The sequence below is a fragment of the Podarcis filfolensis genome, assembly GCF_964270895.1.
Source record: "Podarcis filfolensis genome assembly, chromosome: 1".
NCBI lineage: Eukaryota > Metazoa > Chordata > Lepidosauria > Squamata > Lacertidae > Podarcis > Podarcis filfolensis.
The window spans coordinates 70,367,422-70,389,288 of record NC_139604.1 but is presented as its reverse complement, the minus strand read 5'-3'; the positions used below and the strand labels follow the sequence as shown (position 1 = coordinate 70,389,288).

General features: G+C 40.1%; 1 protein-coding gene across 11 annotated transcripts in view; it reads left to right on the top strand.

Annotated features, from left to right (window-relative positions):
• The first annotated feature begins 290 nt into the window (after positions 1-290).
• BTBD10 (BTB domain containing 10) overlaps positions 291-21,867 on the top strand; it is a 30,115-nt gene continuing 8,538 nt past the window's right edge. Inside the window, exons 1-6 of one of the 11 annotated variants that reach the window (XM_083598924.1) lie at positions 432-523; positions 2,703-2,758; positions 9,286-9,444; positions 11,830-11,973; positions 19,019-19,209; positions 21,579-21,861. In XM_083598924.1, coding sequence (XP_083455050.1) covers positions 9,344-9,444; positions 11,830-11,973; positions 19,019-19,209; positions 21,579-21,861 — 719 coding nt within the window. In that variant the 5' untranslated portion in view covers positions 432-523; positions 2,703-2,758; positions 9,286-9,343. Of the gene's footprint in view, positions 524-2,702; positions 2,759-9,285; positions 9,445-11,389; positions 11,536-11,829; positions 11,974-12,038; positions 12,368-18,350; positions 18,782-19,018; positions 19,210-21,578; positions 21,862-21,867 lie in introns of those variants that run through there. The other 10 variants (XM_083598921.1, XM_083598930.1, XM_083598928.1 and 7 more) reach the window with 10 other exon arrangements.

Below are 21,867 nucleotides of genomic sequence, written 5' to 3'. Positions count from 1 at the left end.
TCCAGCAAAATATTAAAATACAATAAAATGAAATAAATGAAAGAAGCGCCGTCACAATCCTCCACTGATGCCCAATTCTCGGGGGCCGACCGTCCACTTGAGCAGATTCGGTAGAAGGACGGGAGGAAGGAGGAGACGTCGCTGCTACCAGAGGAGCGGGGCGAGAGACTAGAGCGCCGAGGGGCGACGATGCCGCCGCTGCAACCACCGCTTCCTCGGAACGCGGCAGGCGCCTGCAAGAAGAGGAGCAGCCAACCCGCGCCCACCTCCCCCCGCCTCGGAGGCAAGCCGCCCGCAGCAGCAGCCCTCGCGCGATAAGCGAGCTTCGCGCTCTCCACCCGCTTCTCCTCCCTCGCTGCTGCCAGGCGACGCCTCGCGAGCTTTCCGCGCCTACCTCTCGCGAGAGCAGGGGCAGACGGCCGGCCGGGGCCTAGTAGCAGCGACAGTTGCCGGCGAGAAGCAGCGGCGGCGGCGAGGGGGAAGCGCGGCGAGGCTGGAGCCCCGGCGTCGTGGGGCGCAGCAGGTGAGGCAAGTGGGAGGGCGGCGGGAGGCCCTTTAAGTCCCCCCCCCCGGTGGTTGGTTGGGGCAGAATGGGAGGGTCGGGGAGACGGTGGTCGGCAGGCAGAGGCAGGACAGCGGGCGGCGGCGGCGGCGGCCACCGGTTGTTTTCTCCCACAGAAGCGAGTCTGGGCCGGAGGTCCGAAGCGTCGCGGTGGCTGCCAGGTCGGGGCAGGTGGGCGCTGCTCGTCTGTGCTGGTGGAGGGTGGGTGGCCGTTACCAGGGAGGTCTATAAAATGAGGAGGGGCAGCGGTTGTTGGGAAGCCGGGTACGTGTGGTGGTGGGTGCCGCGTGGTATTAAGGTACGTTTGTGTGTGTACACGCGCATACCTGAGTGTGTGTGTATGCGTGATGCGCGTCAGATGCGCGTGTATCTGCGTCTACCTGACAAGTGCGGCAAGACAGGTTTCTCTAGGAGGGGGGTATCTGTTTTAAAACCCATGTGGCCCACAAAGAGTTGCGAGGAATGAAGGGCGGGATTGAGGTGGTGGTGGTTATTATTATTATTATTATTATTATTATTATTATTATTAATTTATTTATAGGCTGTTTACGGCCTCGTTCATGGTGATTCCCGGTTCCCAGTGCCCTCCTTCCTCTTCTGGTGCTCTTACCGTTTTCACTGACGGGCTTGTTGGGCGTATGGCTGCTCCCACAGAAGTGCCTTGTCACGGGTAGCTCACCTTTGCCCCCTTCTTTGCCACATCCTGCCCTTCTGGAAAGGTGTTGGGGGGCATATTGGGGAAAGCCCGGGATGAGGAGGTGGAGAGGTTGTGTTGGGGGTGGGGGGAGAGTTTTAAGAATACAATACTGTACTCAAAAAAGTTGGACTGTTTTGAATTTTTTAGATTTATGGGGAAAGTTGTCTTGTAATTTTCCCAATATATGTGCTGCTCTTTCTGTGGTTTATTCTGACTTTGGTGTTCTAAAGAGATCAGGCTTAAAATATTTCTAATGTTTACTTGGGAAGATAAGGGATGTTGTTTGTGCCACAAATCATTTACAGTGTCGTTTGTAGTTTTTTTATTACTATTATTAGAGTTGGCTACCAGTACAGGAGAATGCAGTTGGGTCCAGTAATTCCAGTATCCCCATAACTGTCACATCACTCGTTCCAGACTTATCATTTATTCTTTGATCCTTGTGTCATTCATGTAACTCAGTTGGTGCCACTGTTTTTGTTTAGTATTGTATTTCACTATTTTGAAAAATATTTTCTAACAATACTTTTGATGTCATGCCACATACCTTCTTTATAAATTGTTGTTGTTGGCTTCTGTCATCTGACAAAAATTAAATTCCAACAGATGATACTTAGCCAGTTTATTTCTTTTGGAAAGGAGTTATTGGTTCACATAACATGGTAAACCAAACCTTGGCTTAGCTGACACACTGCACTGACTTTAGGACTAGGAAGGAACAAAGTGGTTACAATTTCCTCTCCTCTCCAGTAGCCTACACATTTCTGCTAAGTTGCGGTTTGGCTTGTGTGTGAATGTGGCCATTTTGTCAGTCCTTTTATTCTTGCAGTGTTAAAAGTTTTAAACCACAGATACTTAAGACATGTAAAATGTTTGAGTACTGTTCTTATATTTCAAAACAATTTGGGTGTATTAATGGACTTGTTCAAATATATACATACTTAACTTAGATTTGTGTTTAGGGTATACACTTCTTGGAAAATAATAGAAAGCGCCTCAGACTAATCTACTGGATTGTATCATGACAGTAGATTATGGATGACATCCAACACTAGTCATATTTTTATTTCAGTGTGTCTGCTCTGAGTACAACTAATATTGGATATCACCATTAATATTAAAAAAAATGTCATTCTTGTCTAAATAGAGATTTTAAGCCTCTTTAAAACTGTGTGGTGCTTCAGTGAGACACCATGTATCTTTTGTAGTATAAACATCCTGTTTTATTGTAAAACAGTTAGCACTTATGATCCTGGAATTTTACACAACAGGCCTTTATGTTTTCTTCATCTGCTCTGCTTCTTCAAAACCTACAACTTCATTATTTTCCTTTCACAGAATATTTGCAACTACTAAACTAGTATGCTTGGATCATTCTGTTTTATTTATTTTGCCTTACTTTGGGAGATGCTCCAGTACAATTTTTCATTAATTTCTCTCCAGCCTCCTCCAACAATGCCCCCTTCATCATAGTAATGTAGAACAGTATTCTGGCTTTGGTAAGTAAAAGGAGAGACTTAAATCCGGACAGAAACAGGAATATATTTATGAGAGCATTTTAATTATGTAAATATCAGTAGCAAGAATGTGATTCCTAGAGGCATTGGGCATAAAGGCAAAATGTCCATAATTCTTAAAAATAACTACATGCTGCTGTGAATTATTATTATTATTTATTAAATTTGTTAGTCACTTTATGTTGCCTAGGGCAACCCAAAGCAACTTACAGACAAACAAGCAAGACAATAAACCCCACATAGATACAATAAAACCAAGAGGAAAATTAAATACTGTACATTAAAAAACCCCACCCACTCCTAAAAGGCCACAAATAGTTAAAGTCCTGGTTACAGAGGAAAGTTTTTGCTTGGTGCCAAAAGATATGTAGTGAAGGTGCCAGGTGAGCCTCACTGGGGAGAACATTCCATAAACAAGGGAGCCGCCGCAAGAAAGCCCACAGAACAGTTGGCCCCCTCCAGACGTCTTGTAGAGGGGGCACATGAAGAAGGGCCTTAGATTATGATTGCAGGGTCCGGGACAGTTCATATGAGGAGAGGCAGTCCTTGAGGTATTGCCAGCAGTTTGAATTTGGCTCAATCGCTAACTGACAGCCAGTGCTGTTGATCCAGAATTGTCACTATATGCTAAACCATCTTGCCCTGGTGAGCATCCTGGCTGCTGAAGTTTCTGAACCATCTTCAGAGGCAGCCCCATGTATAATGTATTGCAGTAATCTAACCTAGAGGTTACCAGAGCATAGCTGACAGAAGGTAGGCTGTCCCTGTCTAGACAAGGATACAGCTAGGCCACCAGCCACAACTGATGGAAGGCGCTTTGTTGCCACCAAGGCCACCTGAGCCTCAAGTGACAGCTATGGATCCAGAAGTACCCCCAATAAGCTTAGCAGGTGCCACAATATTGGTAATGCAACACATTTTGGCTGCTCAGACCTTTAAAGAATGCCTGTAATTTATTATGTATTTATAACCTGCTTTTCAATAACCATCATAAAGTGACTTACAAAATGCAACCAACACAATATAGTTTAAAAACATCTTCATCATAACATAAAAAGATATTTGAAAATTAGCTGTCCCAGGAACACAACAGTTAAAGATGTGATATTATAGTTTTAACAATGGTTGTTCAGTTCTTTATTATTGTGGAATGTTTTAAATGGCGTTTTAATTAAGTTGTAAGCTGCTCTGTGCTTCTGTTTGTGAGGAAGGTTGGGATAGATAAAAAAGCAAATAAACATTACTAAAAGCCAGCACATAACCTCAACAAATACCTAAATACACAAAACCAAACCACAGTATCACTTTCACAGCTCAGTTTATATTAATCACTGAAGGCCTTGGAAAACAAATGTGTCCTCCCGGCCCACTTAAACGGGATGTCATGCTGTTAAACATGATGAAAACTTTCATTAAAATAGAAAACCAGCTATTAAAGTTTTTACTTTGTGAAGGTCCAAATGGATATTTGGTAGAACTTTAGACAATGACTTAAACTGGAAAAGAAAATAAGGTGCTGTTTCCTAAAACGTCAACATAACACTAATGTACCTTAACTGGTGTAAGCTCCTCATTATTCTGAAGTAGCAGAATGCTTACCACCCCTCCTTCTCATTCCATCAGTTGTCTTAAGAGGCTGGTTCCCTATGTATCACAGTCGAACAAATAAACTGCTAATTGATAAAAGTTCTCCAGAGGAAGTTTCTTGACATAATGTAATTTCATGTGCAAAACTATGTCATAAAGTGTCACTTATCTTGTATGAAAGCCATGACTTGAACCTAGAGAAGTTTACTCCATCAGACAAGCCTATCTGGCCCCAATCATCTATTTAGTACCATGGGACAAGGAGGGTGATGACATGTAAGAAGAAACAAGGAAGAGAGAATGTGAGGGTAAATGGGGAAGAGATGTTTGAAGATGAGGACAGATGAAAAGGAAAGGGGAAGAAGAGTCGGGTAACTAACCCAAGATTTGCTGGGATACAAGAGTTTGGATTTGGCAGATCTTAGTCTTTCCTAGTTGAGCCAGGTAGATTTTTATTTTTTATTTATTAAATTCTTATATCTTCCAAAGATCTCAGGGCACTTCACAGTATAAAATACAAGAGAAAAACACAAAATACATAATAAGGAAAAGAAAAAAACAAACCTATAACCCACAAACACATTTGAAAGGATAATCAGCCAAAGGCTTTGTTGAAGAGGAACTTTCACCTGGCGCCTAAAGGTGTATAATGAAGGTGCCAGCCAAGCCTCCTTCGGGGAGCCACTGCAAAAAAGGCCTGTTCTTGTGTTGTGGTAGAGGCACACAAAGATGGGCCCCCAATGGTGATTGCAGGGTCCGGGTCAGTTCATATGGGGAGGGGTGGTCCTTGAGGTATTTTGGTCCTGAGGCATTTAAGGCTTTATAGGTCAAAACCAGCACTTTGAATTTGGCCTGGAAACTAGTTGGCAGCCTGTGCAGTTGGGCCAGGATCAGTGTAATGTGCTTATACCATCTTGCCCTGGTAAGTAGCCTGGCCATCAAATTCTTCCCCTGCTGAAGTTTCTGAACCATTTTCAGAGGCAGCCCAATGTAAAATGAATTGCAGTAATCTAACCTAGAGGTTACCGGCAAATAGACAACAGTAGTTAGGCTGATCTCACCCTGGCTTAGTCTGTGGCTCGGGCAGTGCAATTTATGCTGATGTAAGAACCCAAAAGGGGCATTCCAGAGTGTGGTAGAATGGGGCAAGGAGAAACATACCTATTCTAAACTTTCCTGCCAGTTCAGGTGACAGTAGCCCCCCCCCCCCCCGAGCCTCCTGAATGGAATTTGGAATAGCAGCAAGTTCTGCCACCATTGATTATGCTAGTTCAAATTACACCACCTTTCTACAATTAGGAGGAGGAGGATTATATTTATATCCTGCCTTTTCATACTGGGACTTAAGGCTGCTTACAAATTAGAACAAGACAGATAAAATTCAAAAAGCTAAAAACATACAAAAATAATCATTAAAAATAATTAAACTCAAGTAGAATGAAAACAATATAAAAAACCAAATCTGTTAAATTACAAGTGATAAAACCAATAAAAACAGCACACCACTATTAAAGCTCTTTCCTAAAAAAAAAAAAAAATACAGTAAAGTGGAATAAAGCATTGTTGCTTTGTTAATGCCCCATATCTTTCAGGTATTGTCCCTTCACTTGTTACATAGAAAGAGCCCAGAGTTTAGTGGTTAGCACACCATCTAGTTCAAAATTCATTTATTTATCTACACAGTGGTGCTATCCATGCCTGTGATGGTGTACTTTACAGAGTTTTATAATGAAAATACAAGCCACTATCAGTTCCTTGGGGGAAATATAAATGTAGCCCATGGGAAGATAAAGACAAGAGTGTGTGTCTTGATAATAAGAATCCAGGCAGGGAGGGAGAAGACTGAGGAGGAGCTTCCTCCATTGGAAAAGTTGTACAAAGATCTACATATAAGAGCATTGACTTAGAAAAGTGTTGCAGAAGCCTAAGGCATAGAAGGAGTCCAGGGGGAGGATTGTCCCAGTTCTCAATGTCACTGATGCTGTCCTTGGTAAAGCAGACGGACACCTTTATCCCATGACATGAGAATTGCAAAACCAATTTCAGGAAAACTCAAATTCTATAGGGAAGTTGTAAGTTTAAAGCAGTTTCAGTTCCTTGCATATTGTTTATTTGTAAGGTTCAACACAGTCAGCAAAATGGACCAACTAAAGTGGAGTGACCAGAAATAAACAGTCAGCTTCAATAGCCTGGAAGCAAGGGAAATGAAAGCCTTGCTTGAAATGGCCCTGAAAACAGATATTTGATAATGTCAGAGATGGTTACAGTTTCTGAAAGCTGTGGCATTTGCTAGTATTTGGATTTACATCTCAGCTAATTAGAAATCTGATAATGTGAAGCTATGAAATGAGATCATGTCAGTAGCCTGATCAGTAGTACCCATATTTAAATACAGTGCTCTTTGAACCAGAAGCGTAAGGCCTTCTGCCTAAAGGTTGCACCTCTGATCCTTCACATGATCACACTTCTGATCCAGTTGATTGTCTCATTATTGGATTGATTTGATCTTAAATGTAACACATTGCTTCTCAGTCTAATACTGGTTCATTTAATATGATGGGTATGTAATATGACAAATACAACTTTTATGTATTTTTTAGATTATTCAAAGCACTTCACAGATTATTCAAATATACTTTACAATAACACTGTAAAATCAGTGAGTGTCATTCCCATATTGTAGAGATGGGACTGAAACTGTGAGAATAGGAACTTGCCTTAGGCCACCTTGGGAATTCAGGCAAGTGAGGTTTGAACAATGGTCTTTCCAGTTCACAGCTTCCATGTCTAATGATGATATTTTCTGAGTCTCTTCTTGTGGTTAGCATTTATTGAGATTAATTGTATAAATTACAAATTGAAATGAAAATAATTAAGATTTTAATGAAGCCTTTATCATGACATTTCTCTCTAACCACTCTTGTCTATTTAGAGTATAATAGCAGAGACCCAGTATGTGTATTTTAACAAACTACATTCTTTTTTCAAGTCAAAGGGAAATCAGGGCTATATATTTGTGATTCAAATACAGCCTGACAGTTAGGTAGAAACAACAGTTATACTCCTGTATAAATCTGCCTTCTTATGGTAGCTTCAGCAGAGAGACCTTGCCAAAAATGGCTTTCAGTATTATTACATGTACTATGAATTTGAGTCCTGGTTTGAGGGCTAATGGGTTCACATCTCTAAAAGGACGGGACTAGCCTTCCCTCCCTCTGCAGATTTCTTTTCTCATAGGTAAATTCCTTCTCCCAGAGCAGCCTTTGAATGCCTTCATACTTTGAAGGCAAAGTATGGAAGTGGCATTTGACTGGTCAAAACAACAAAAAGTCGACCCTTGGTCACTTGAAGGGTCACATACTTAAGTACTTAAAATGGTAATTTATCAGTAACAAACTGAAGTCACTATGCTAATTATATAGTTTTGTTCTTCTTAGAAGCATAATGCATTTAGATTGGCAGATGCCTCTAAACTAGTACATTATTGATTTCACATATTACCACAACATGGTAAGTAGCTGACCGTCCAGATAACAATATTTTACTGGTCAGTTGACAGCCTCTCCAAATCATGCAGGCTACCAGTTTTATTTCTTTCAAAGCCATACAGGACCTACTTGCTCTGTTGTTCTTACCTACCTTCATGTTCGGTACTAGCACTAAGTGAATGGATGATTTCCTATTTTTCTTGAGATGTTTTCTTCCCTTGATCTTCTCCTGCCCTCTATAGTCTTGATTCTTTTAAGTCTTGGATAATTTTGCATTGCTCGGAGCTTCATTGTGTATATTCTCTTGTAGACCAAAGAAGCAGATTGTTGGTGAATTCAGTAACTACTTGTTACATCTGGTTTGGCTTTGAAATACTTCATATGGGTTTTTTAAATAGCTCCGATGATTACACTGTCTAAAGAAACTTCGTTTCCCTCCCCACCTCTGTTCACCTGTGGAAACAGATGATGATTTTTATGGGGATCGAAACTAGGACTATGCTGAGTTTCAAAGTGTTTATCAGAATATATACTGCTAGTGGGGAGTGCCCAGCACTGCCCAGATACATACATACATACATACATACATACATACATACAAAAATCTGCTTTTTAAATAGTGTAATTTACAAGTTTTGGGGCTGTGTTTACACACATGTATACATGCACCGACCTGGCTGTGGAGCACCTGATCTAGTACCTAATTGGTTTTTTTGGGGGAGAGGGGCAAGCGTGATGTTGAGCCAGCAAGTCAATAAACCAGTTTAATCTAAGCAAGCCTGAACCAGGATATTATCTCCATGTATATGGAAATTTAGGCTGTTGAAGAGAAATGCTGTGAATATTCAAAAGCTCTGTATACATGCTAATTATTGGCCAGTATTCAAATAACTTGACCCTTGTCAGATGAACTGAAGGGGGCTTTTGCCTTCTTTCAGACAATGAACTGAACAGGTTTCATGGCAAAGCATAAATTCAAAACATACCTTGGATTAGGTGAGAGGAGGTACCAGCCATTGAAAGGAAATGGTGAAAACTTCCAGTGTTATATTATAAATGGGAGGCTGTGAGACCACATTTTGCTATCTGTCAAAGACAGATATTCCTATGAGTCATGCATTAAAGAACCTAGAGTTTCTTGCTTAAACTGTTGATGCATGTGCAGTTAAGCATTTTTGTATGTACTATTAAAAGGTAATTAAAGAGGTTGCTATCAATGTTCCATGTCGGCAAACATTCATGCATATAATTAAAACTGACTTCCCATAGTGGAAATGTCTCTGTACCATTGCCAAGTTCAGGTTTGTTTGTTTCTAAAAGTCTTGTTATGTTGACTGTGTGGGTGCATGTGAATAAATAGCAAAATGCTTCTAATTTTGCTTTTTTATTATTATAAATGGCATTTTAAAGGTCAATGCTGCTCTTTTAATGTAGGTTATGAGTGCTGGCTGTATGCTTTTCAGAGCAGTAGTGTGAGGAAGCTTGGAGTGGAATGGCAGGACGGCCTCATCCTTATGACAGTAACTCCAGTGATCCAGAGAATTGTGATCGAAAATTGCATAGTAGACCCCGTAAACTTTGTAAGCATTCAAGGTAGGTAGCACATATGCTGTATAGCATCTCAAAACTTTAATACAAATTGATTCTGAAAAACTATTGAAAAGTTTGATGCTCTCAGTAACAGATGATAAACATCATTCTGAGTGAAAGTATCATTTTTTGTATCTTTATTGAGCTTGTTAATCACTTCTCACTTCTGCCAGCAGTAGCCAATCTGAGAATGTGTAAAATACAGAGTTCAGTTGACCAATTATTGATTATGTCATATAAAATTTACCAATAAAACCTACCTGGGTAGAAAGATGTTAAATGAAACAAGTACGCCACTAGGTATAAATTATACACATCTAAGGCAATATATATGGTCAAATGAATAATCTGAATAACCTTTGTCCTGTCAGCAACAATGACTATTTGACATACTTGTCTAACTACAGATTTTTTTCCTTCTATAACTTGACTCTTACTGTGCTGAACCAATAGGTGAAGGCATTTGATAGCAGAAATAATTGCTTTGCATCTTGCATTGCCATAATAAAAAATGTTAAGCAAATTAACACCTGGCATCTTTGCATGTAATAACTTTAAATTTAGAAGTTCATATACATTCATTGTACTTCAAAATGATCCTCTCTGCCTCGCTGGGTATTGAAGTATCCATTGCAGAGATGGAAAAAGAGGTCTAGAATATTACTGACAGAAGGTATCAGTTCAGTGGAAAATCTGTAAATACAGTTTATGGTGCCTTGCTTATATAAGCACTGTAACCTTGCTACTTTAGCACTAAAAACATGCTGTTGGTTTAAGACTGTTAACAGGATACCTTAGAAGCCACTGTACTTATATGCTGCCTTGATTAAGGTTACCAGACATCCCCATTCCCCGGGACAGTCCCCGGATTTACAAATCAGTCCCCAAAGAAAATCCATTGACGTTGAAAAGTGTCCCTGGATTCATTGAAAAAAATCTGGTAACCTTAGCCTAGATGGCCTTAGTCAGCTGGTGTATATCGACAGAGTTGTCTGTGAATCATCTAAGAAAAGAATGGTGAGCAGGCATATTCTAGGAAGCCGCTTTCCAATTTGGAAATTTGCTGTTTCTGGAAAAATCCACTCGGTCCTCAGCCCTGGGTGATTTCCAGAAGTGATATAAAGCCCAATTTCAGCAGGCTTTCACTAGATGGGGATATGTTGGGTCAGCTGGAATAGCTTGTTTGCTTAATATGCATTGGCATTGCAAAAAAATGCTGTTACTTAACCTGAGCCTAGGACATCAGGCTTGGTTCAAAAGACTGAACTGCAAACAGCAAATTCTGTTGTAATAAATCATGCAAGTAATACAAATGAAAATAAAATTGTATTATATGAATAAAAGTAATTGGCAACTAGCTTTGTTTTCTAATTTCTATACCACCTTTAATTGAAGGATCACAGGGTGGTTTACAGTATAAAACACAAAAATGCATGACTTTAGTGTTAAAAGTGTACATTTGGAGATAACGTTTAGAACAGAGAACATGGGTCATTATGCTGTGTTTATTTTTTGGAATATTATGGAAAATCTCACAACAAAATTGTTTTCAAGCGTTTTAAGATCTCAACAAACAAACAAACATTTGTTACCAAAGTTGGGTACAGGGCCATCAACAGCAAGTACTCTACTGCAAAACTATGGCATGCTCCCCTTCTAGACTCCGGGAGTGAGAACAATTGTTTGATTACACCAAAAGTCTTGAAAAAGGTACACAGATAAGCAGAGTGCAGAAACTGACTATGCCATGGCAGAAGAACATTTGTGGAAGCTGTTTGCTAGAGAATTAAATACTGGATCAATCTTGTATTATTTTTGCAACTCACAAACAAAATAATAATCTAACATTTGGGGTCATGTGACACTTTACAGATGAGCATAATTTATTATGAGGGGCTTCCGTCCTTTCTGGAGTTAGAAAGAGCTAAATATTTGTTTGCTTCGATAGTTTCTTGCATTTTTGAGTTAAGAAGAGCTCTGCTGAATCAGACCAAAGGTCCATCCAGTTGAGCATTCTGTTCACAGTGGCCAACCAGATGTCTGTGGAAGCCCACAAGCAAGTCTTGTCCCCTCACATCAGCGGCCTCGATCTTGGTTTGTAATTGTATAGCTGAGAAACATTGAAGTTGTGGAAGAAACTCTGGTTAGAGCATTTACAGTGGCTCCTGCTTATTTTGCACAGGCAGTTTCTTAACCTGAGTTATCTTGACTGTTGCCTTTCTCTCCTATATCTCTAAACAGGGTGGCTTTTATTAAATATCTTTAAATATGCAAGCAAACCATATGATCCCAAATGAAGCTCTTTGATAGTTTGTGTTGCTTTGAATGACTATAAAATCAGGCATGAAAGATGTGTGATAGAATAAACCTTTTCCCTTGTTTTGTTAGTTTATTGAAATCTGACAAGCTGGCAGGACTAGAAATAGCTTCACAGATGGCATTTGGCAATATACCAAGCAGCTCTTCTCTTATGCGTTCCTTACACTGTCCATCAACTATGTTAGCCAATGGCTGCTCAGAGATGAGGAAATGGTAAGCATGAATTCAGCTTACAGGAGGCTGTGAGGTCAGACGTCAGTACTGCACTGTGCACGGCTGAGTCAGTGGCTGTGAGAAAATGAATTGAATTAATATCTAGGGGGCTTGCGTCTCTGAGCACTTAATGGACTGAATAGCTGTAACAGGATTGTTACCCTTGAGGGTGAGAGGAAAAGAGGATGCTAGAAAGTAAGGCAGGCTAATGGTGCAGAGGAGTACTGAGAGGAGGATGGAAATAGCAAATATGCTGAACTTAGCAAGTAATGCCAGAGGATGCTGAGCTGGCTTCCAAATCTACCGCCTGGAAGGGAGCGGATTTCCTTTGTACTTTGGTCTCGATATTTTCCCCATGTTTTTGTGTTTCTTCCTTGTTCTACGCCAAAAGCAGGTGCGTAACCATTAATAATCTGAACAGCATTTAGCAGGAGCTGGAATGCAAAGGAGACTAACTGTCCTTTGTGTAGTCTGATCTCTTTAAATGTCTGATATGACAAAGAGCAGATGTGTGTGTGCATGATCTTTTGTCTCAAGGAAAGACTGTAATATAAACAGAAATGTTATTATTGGGGTGTTAAGATGCATTTATTTAGCTTAATTTAAGAGGAGTTGGAAGTTCGTAGATCTACTCAAATGCAGTTTCTTAGAAGGGGCTATTTTTAAGTTTGGTTGACTAGCTTTTTTAGTGCAAGACAGAATATTCTTTTATTATTGTTTGAAAGATTCATAGACAAAAGTTTTTGTAGGTGTAATATTTATTTGAAATGTACTCTGTCACTTAATCAGGAAGATAAAAAGATTTGGTTAGTAAGTCTTTGAAAGTGTTGGCATTTTTTTTTTAAAAAGTACTCTAAAATCTGAGTTTTCTCATTGTTAGTCCCTACATACTTTTTTAAAACTATGAATATTGAACATGCTTCTTAAATCTGTAGTTTTAACATGTTGCTTTGCAGCTCCTAGAGTTGTACTGTATATACTATAAATGCTTATGGCTGATAAAATAGTTGCTTTCATTTTAGTTGACTTGAATTTTTTTTGTATCTGCATCATTTAATGCATCATTTTATTTTTATTGCATTTTTAGTGCATTATTTTTGTAGTGAAGAGCATCATATGAAATTGTTTAAAATATGGGAAAATTAATGGTTTTATACACAAAATAGCTGATAGAAATGAATGGGTTGTTTTTCTTAAGACTAGTTTGGATTAGTTCAAATCTAAGACTGTACTGTATAGAGGCTTCTTAAAGTTACATGTATGGTATGTGCTCTGTGCACATCAATATGTTTGTGTGAAGTGACTTGCAACAAACAGTTGCTTTATGTGGTTTGCTGTTGTAGGAAGACAAATAGTGTGGAGTCATCCATTCATGTTGCAAGCTACTACATGGGAATGGCTGGGTGATTCTGTGTGATAATGTTTTGAGTTTACAAACGAGGGTTTTTGTCCCCTTCAAATTACCAGGTTTGGGCAGTAATCTGTATTCTAGGTGCACATGTGTTGAAGTGCTGTCGCTAACTTTTTTTTGGCCTTCATTCTTTGGCATTCATTCTTGATCAACATCTGATTGCTGCATGCCAATGGTGGAGGTGCCCCTGCCCCATACATATATCAACAGACACACAACCCAAATGATCATTCTGATGACTGGGAAGTGGGTGATTTGCACCTCCAGTAGGAAACTGGAAGCCCCTCCCCCGGGTTGTGCCTATTCCAATTCCAATTTTTCTTTTGGCTACTGGCACTAAAATGGGTGGGGTTGTGGAAAGGGCAGGAAAACTGCTTGGGAGACTGAGTCACGCTCCCCTAACTGGGGGGGTTAGCCCCCCTACATTACAGTAAAAGGTAAAGGACCCCTGGATTGTTAAGTCCAGTCAAAGGCGACTATGGAGTTGAGCTCATCTTGCTTTCAGGTTGAGGGAGCCGGCGTTTGTCCACAGATAGCTTTCTGGGTCATGTGGCCAGCATGACTAAACCATTTCTGGCACAACAAAACACCGTGACGGAAACCAGAGTGCACGGAAATGCCGTTTACCTTCCCACCACAGTGGTACCTAATTATCTTCTTGCACTGGTGTGCTTTCGAACTGCTAGGTATGCAGGAGCTGGGACAGAGCAATGGGAGCTCACCCTATTCTGTGGATTCGAACCGCCAACCTTCTGATCGGCAAGCCCAAGAGGCTCAGTGGTTTAGACCACAGCGCCACCCACATCCCTTACATTACATTACAGTGCATGTTTCCAAAGAACTGTGCTAGCTCCTCTAAGTAACTTGTACTTTGACAGATATTTAGCAAACAAAGACTAAAATATGTCATGTTATTTTTTTAAAAGAATATTTTAATTTCTGTTTTTTCATAATACAAGCAAACAGTAGCAAATAAGAATAACCCAAATGGAGGTATACAAAATCTCAAATACAAGTTATTCTGTTGATATAGCAGTTTTCGTTGGTTGAGTAATGAGTTGTCAGTGGTCTTCAAGTTGAGTGTGTGTTCACAAATGATAGGAAGCTGAACCATGTGTCAGCAAAGTCACTTTTTTTGGTCCTCCATCGTAAGTTTTTCTGCTTGTGCAATTTACCAGACATTGCAATGCCAACAGCTAAGAGTTAAGCCAACTCCATTTTCCAGTGTCTACCTATTATTAATTTAAGTGTATAAATAAATACATCATTTTTCCAATAGCCAAAGGAAGTTGAACTGAAATATTTGATGTGAGGGTAAATAATCAATTAAGTGCACTTACTGAGTTTAAATATTAACATTCAACAAGTTCCAATGTTTCACCTGGAAATTTATTTTTATTAAAATGTTTTAAAACATTTGATTTCATTCTGAGTCATGGCAGTTGAATAACGTACTCAGAGGTTTTTTAGATTTTAAGAAAACAAATGAAGGCACAGAGACCTGTTAATACACTAATCAGCAACAGAAGCACAGTTTTTGGTGACATGAAAGAGAGACTTTTCCGTTGCTGCTCCTATATTGTGGAATTCCAAACTAAGTTTAGAATGGCTCCCCTCTTTGTTATCTTTTCCATGGCAGCCTAAGACCTTCCTCTTCAGACAGGCCTTTGGAAACTAAGGTGCAGACAGTGCTGATCACTGGGTTGCTGTCAGGGCAAATTGTATCTTAATTGTTGGTTGTAAATATGTTGCAATGTATTTTATTATTGCTTTTAACTAGTTTGCTTTTATTATTCTATATTTTATGATTAATGTTGTAAGCTGCCTTGAACCCCAACTTGGGAGAAAGGTAGGGTATAAATATATTGAATAAATCATTTTAATATCCCTGAATAGCTTCCTAGGAATAGTCACCTGGAAAGCTAAGTACAGCTTTGATTTTAGATTTTAATGATTCCATGTTCATTCCAGTTTGTCCAATTTGATTTGTCACAGATTATTTTTTAGAAATTCATTGTTTCATTAAATTAAACATCTTCCATTCTGAAGTCTCAGAATGGTTCCTCCTTTGGCACATAGGGATAGCCTTCAAAGTGGCAAGTATCTGCTCATCCCCAATACTCTCTTAGTCCTTGCTGCCAACACTCAGTGCATACAAACTTCTTTCATTTCTACTCTTACCAGTGAAAATAACTTCTTGAAGCACTCAAGAGTAGAGTTGTTTCTTTAATTCTCCTGTACATAATTGAAGAGAATTGAAGGATATTCTCAGTTCAGCTTCACACTTCAATTTATGCTATTGTTTCGTTGTTGTTTGCCTATAATTTGTGGGGTATAAATTTCTGAAACAAACGTTTGCTGTGATTTTCATCTGGAAACATATGCCGTATTCTTTGTAGAGGAAATAGAGAATATTAGCAATATAAAATGGGAGTAAAATATGTTTTAAAATTAGTTTAGATTTTCCTCTTCAAAATACACATCTCAGTAGCTTGACAAAGTTTAGGGATTTTAAAATATTTTTTTTACTGTGGTTCAGAATAAAATTCCAGTAGCATGATTATTCTCTATTCTAGAGTTTCAGGCTGCCTAAGGAAGTGTATTATAGTGAGTCATCTGCAATACTTCCTGTTGCACCTGTTTACAGTAGATAATTTCCAGGTTTTAATATGCATGAGCTTGGCTTGTTTTTGAAAACAGCCAAGGAGAATAGTATTTTATTCTGTGGGTTGTGTAGACTTGCTCTGGGGCAGGACGGACCTTTAGGGGGCAAAACAAAAACTTAAGCCTAAATGCAGATGCAAAATCATGACTTAGACTTTTATGAAATTTTACTTCCTTTAGCTAACGTATGTGTCGTGTCACGTCGTGTTTCCTGCTTTCTTATTTCCCATTCTAGAGTTGGAGATCTCTATCTTTCACTAATGTTCACTCTTTGTCTTAAGCTGCTTATAGATTTGGAAAATGACTTTCAGAAAAGCAGCTTAGCATGCAGTGAAGGGATGGACAGTAATAATAAATACAGCACAGAGTAGTGCCAGCTTTTTTCTCCATCAGTAAACTACTTCAGGCACACACTTGACTGATCTAGGTAACTGCACTGTCTCTCCCCTCCCTCATATCTTGCAGAAGTTTTGAGAGGTTTGTCAATATGCGTAGGGGGGTGTTTCTCCCTCCTGTCTTTTCAACTGGGCCTTCATCCTGTGGTGGTTTTGTATGGACCGTCTGTCACTCTGAGGCCTGCTTCACACTTTATGGAGCAGGAGGGTTCTTGCATTTCTCCAGCTTGCTTATGTGTCTTCTTACTGACAATGGTAAAGGGAGCGGTGAGGATGCCGTCATATGGGCGCCATGGTTCCTTTTGTTTCCTCCAGTGTGCAAACATATAAAACATTCCAGAAATAACCTAGTTGAAATATTGTGGCAATGTGGGAGCTTGTCTTTCCTGTAATATTAAAAGTGTCCCTTTGATGCCATGCATTAGTTATGTTCTGCTGAAGTCAAGAAGGGGTTTTCTCCTGCTTAAGATCTTGAGGGTGTGTCTCCCTTTCCTTTTTGGCATAAAGGACCATCACAGTTAGAGAGAGGGTTTGCGATGTGTTAGTCATAACATGCAACTAATAAATATATAGGCTTTGCTTCATGCTTGAGATCTGAGATGATAAGAAATTTCTCGTTTATCAGGTTAGCTAATTCCTCTTAGTCTTTGGGTTGGCTTCTTAGGTCTTTTGGATATGTGGGGTAGTATACCACCTTAGCGGGTAATCTGCTCGTTGTCTAGTTTCCGTCAGCCAGTGTGTGGAGGATCTAGTCTTAGAGGCTGGACTTTCTGACACTGCAGTTCCTCCTTGAGAGATGAAGACATAATTCTGTGGAACGCAAATACTTTTTGCTTGTCACATTTAATCTTAGACCTGTTTCATCCATGCAGCAATCCATGTGAGGCAAAGGAAGCTATTTGTGTGAGTGGCTTACATTGAAGTTCAGGCACATTTTAACCACATCATCATTTCCTCCACACACACCTCTCCCTCCACCCAGTCATTTTTAATTGGGGTGGAATCCCCCATCATATCAGGCCTCTTCTCTGATCCAGTGCGATGGGACAGAATGTACATGAACTTCACCAACCAGTTTTCAGTCCTCTTCTGCCTGTACCAGGACCTTGCTCCCAGAGCTACACATGTTTTGAGGCAATATAATGGGACAGTTGAAACGGTCAGTTAGCCACCTGTTGCTCATCTGTTGATAACTTGTATATAAAAACCAAGACCATTTATATTGCCCTTTTATCCTACTTGTGGACTTTGGTAGGCATCTAGTTGACACCATGGGACTGTTAGATTGAAGAGGCCTTTGGTCAGCTCGGCTCTTCTTGTGATCTTATTGGGGGGAGGTGATGATAAATCAAGGCAATTATATCTATTTAAAATGGCAGTAAAAAGCTGATTTAAATAGTTTATTTAAAACAGGTTTCACATTTCTTAAGAGAGAGAAAGAGTGGTGCAAATCTGACCACTAAATTGCATTATATTACAAATAAGATTATGTACCGTGTTTCATTCTTACAAGCAGACTTTGCACCAGGACAGTTTCTGTCCTGCTGTTTTGAACAAGCTTTACTACATTTGCCTACAGCTCGATTGTTCATCCAATTTAATATGCATTCTATTAAAAAGCAATTGTGCGTTAGAAGTAAACTGGATTGGTGGTTTTTAAATTTGACTGCTCAGATTTTAGAGGAGAGGCTAGGGTCAATCAGTGTATGATGTCAAATCACTGTTAATTTTCTTTAAAGGTAAGGCACCACTTCTGTAAAAAGGAAGGAGCTATATTAGCTGTGTGAATATGTACAAGTTAGTGGTACCTGCTTTGAAGCTTTCGGAAATGGTCTAAGGCTCCAAGCATGCAAATAAGCAGGGAGAGATTGTTTGATCTGCTGCTGATGTCACAATTGCTTCAAGGGAGAATGGAGCCAAGGGCTGTGGCACAAGGATGTGTCTTGGGAGTCACATAGACTTCCTTCCCCACTTGCATGTAGAAGAGGTTGTGGAACTAGAGTGCAGATGTGGCATTTCTCTGGTTCCCTTTGTAATTAATTTTTCAGCTGACCTTTAAAACTTATTAATTGTACTAATTATAAATATTAGTGCTGCGGTATCCTTTCTGTCAAACTATTTCAAAAAGTTTGAGGGTTTTTAAAAATAGAATAATTCAAATAATATTTATCTCAATTTTGTTTTACTTCTGTATCAGTATCTTAAATTCACATTTTGTTTCAAAGGCATTTTACATATTCTTAGTATATTGCACGTTGTGAATATACTTTTCAGTGTGCTCCAATGAATGGTCCATAGGATCTTTTATAGACAGGGTATTGCAAGCTGTAATAAAGAGGTGAGCAACATAATGATTCTGCCAGGATGGACTTAAACTTTCCCACAAGCAATGTGCCTCTTCCTAAATTTTTCAGAAATAGAACTTGATGTTAGGATGCCACTGAGGTTAGGAAATAATTTCAGCTAACGAAAGATTGGAAATAGACCTGTTAATTATTGATATTCCAGTGTATAGATTGCTTTGTAAATCTTAATATGACAACTGTAAACTAAACATAAACATTTGTCTTTCTAGTTCTTCTTCACGTGTTACTAAAGGAGATTGTAGTAAAATGAGTCTCCATGGTGCTAGTGGTGGGCATGAAAGGTCACGAGACCGACGTAGATCAAGTGATAGATCACGTGACTCCTCCCATGAAAGGCTCGAGTCTCAGCTCACCCCGTGTATCAGAAATGTGACTTCACCAACAAGACAGCATCAAGGAGGTATGTAAGGAGAGAACAGCACCTAAAGTCTTTTTTTAAAAAATGTATTTTTTTAGTAACAATAGAAATCTTGACATTGCCATATATATGAGTGGATCCTTACATTTCCTGAAGACATATGTGTTTGTCTTCTTAACTGAGGTTAAATCTAGGGTTATTTCACACATGTGATGCAAATGTAAAAACTGCATTGGCCGGTATGTTCATTGGCATTACAGATGTCCATCCTCCACTTTATTTCCACACCAGTAGTTAGCTGTGAACATAAATAGTGCAACAGAGCCCCGGAGGCTATTTATTTAAGCTTCAGTTACAGATAGGTAGCCGTGTTGGTCTGCCATAGTCAAAACAAAAAATTTTTTTTCTTTCCAGTAGCACCTTAAAGACCAACTAAGTTAGTTCTTGGTATGAGCTTTCGTGTGCATGCACACTTCGTCAGATACACAGCTTCATATATGAAAAATATCCTCACTAATTTGTTCTGTGTTCATATGCAAAACTTGGATCAAAAGTATGTGAAATCCCAACCCCAAATAGGTTATATGATAATGGAAAGCACTAAAACAATTAAATAGGTTTAGTAACAGTTTTATATTGTGAACTGCCCTGAGACCTGTGGGTGTAGGGCAGGGGTGTCAAACTCAAATTCATCGGGGGCCGCATCAGCAGTTTGGTCACCCTCAAAGGGCCGGTTGTATCTGTAGGACTTACAGTACAGGAGAGAAGGGTTCAGGCAGCCGTTGGATCTGTCACATCACAGGTTGGCATGCGCTCAATATAAAAACAAGTGGAGGTTTCCTGAATGCATATAAAGTGGAGGTTTCCTGTGTAGAACGGCCGGCGCCGTTAGAGGGCAGACGTTGTCTAGCTTGTAGGCTGCCGCGCATGCGCTGAAGAGGCGGCTTTCCTGTGTCAAAAAAAAAAAAGCGAGAATAAAAGGTGAAGGCTGGCGGCCGGCGGCGGCTACACGGGCCACATGACAAGGACTGGCGGGCCAGATTCGGCCCGCGGGCCTTGTGTTTGACACCCGTGGTGTAGGGTGTTATACAAAGAAGAAGAAGAAGAAGAAGAAGAAGAAGAAGAAGAAGAAGAAGAAGAAGAAGAAGAATTATCATTCAAGGGATAGTAATCAACCATTGTAGAGTTGGAAGTGATCCTGAGGATCAGTCCAGCTTCCTGCAATGCAGGAATCTCAACCCAAGTATCCACGACAGATGGCCATCCAACCTTTGCTTTAAAACCTCCAATGAAGGAGAGTCCACCACCTTCAGAGGGAGTCCGTTCCACTGTTGAACACTTCTTACTGTCAGAATTTTTTTCTGATGTTTAGTTGGAATCTCCTTTCTTGTATCTTGAAGCGATTGGTTTGAGTCTTACCCTCTAGAGCGAGAGAAAACAAGCATGTTCCCTCTTCCATGTGACAGCCCTTAAGATACTTGAAGATGGCTATCCTACCTCCCCAGTCTCCCCTTATTCAGGCTAAACATACCCACCTCAAGTACTGCACACCCTTTGCACTTTTTAAGTGAACATACTTTTGATTTGCACTTTTGTAAAATGAGGTGATCTTATTTGCTTATCACAGTGAACCAGGGCTTCTGGCCTGTTGTGGTTCACCATGAGCAAGCAGCATGCTGGTGTGCACAGCCCAGTCCCTTCTCACTTCTTTCTTTCCCTGACACAAAAAGAAATCAACCGGGAAACTTGTCACAATGTCTGAACCTGAGATCTTAGCTTGTTCTCTACCAAGCTAGGATTCATAAGCCAATAGCAAACCGTGGTTGATTATCTCAAGTCTTGAATGTAAGATGTGACTATTCCTTCCTCCCCCGCATGTATAGGTTTGCACACTGATACCTAGGACTAGAGATAACTGAAGCTTGTTTGAGGAAAAAGTTGTATGTGTGAAATACCACTCCATTCATACAACTTGTCCTCTCCCCAAGTGTTCTGTCCCAAGTCTGTGGGAAGAGAAACAGATCACCCACTTCCACTCTTAACCTCAGGAGTTCCTATACTGTGGCAGTGATGACTGCTGATCTTCACTTCCTATGTCCATGGACAAGTGCACAGAGAACCCTTCCACTGCCGCTCATAACAGTAAGATTCCATTCTGTGCAGCTGTCACCCATGTAATGATAAACAGAGCGAAGGTTAGGAGACACTCCCCCTTTGTCGTCCTTCACACCACAAGGTCACACCCTGCTGCCACTGTACCTGAGGTCTAAGATCCATGTGGTTTAATCAATACAGTGGCAGCTCTGCTTGTTGGGTCACAAGCTGCCCTCTGTGAGAATGTACGTTCTGATAGTGTAGAATATTTGGACACTGCAACACCTTTTACAATATTTTAAATTTTTTTGTTGCAGAACGTGAGAAAGATCATAGCTCATCTCGTCCAAGCAGTCCTCGACTTCAGAAAACCTCTCCAAATGGTTCCAGTAGTAGCATTGGGAACAGTAGAAACAGCAGCCAGTCAAGTTCAGACGGAAATTGCAAGAATGCTGGCGAAATGGTATTTGTATACGAGAATGCAAAAGAGGGAGCTCGGAACATAAGGACTTCTGAGAGAGTAACGCTCATAGTGGACAACACTCGATTTGTTGTAGATCCTTCTGTTTTTACTGCACAGCCAAATACAATGTTGGGCAGGTCAGC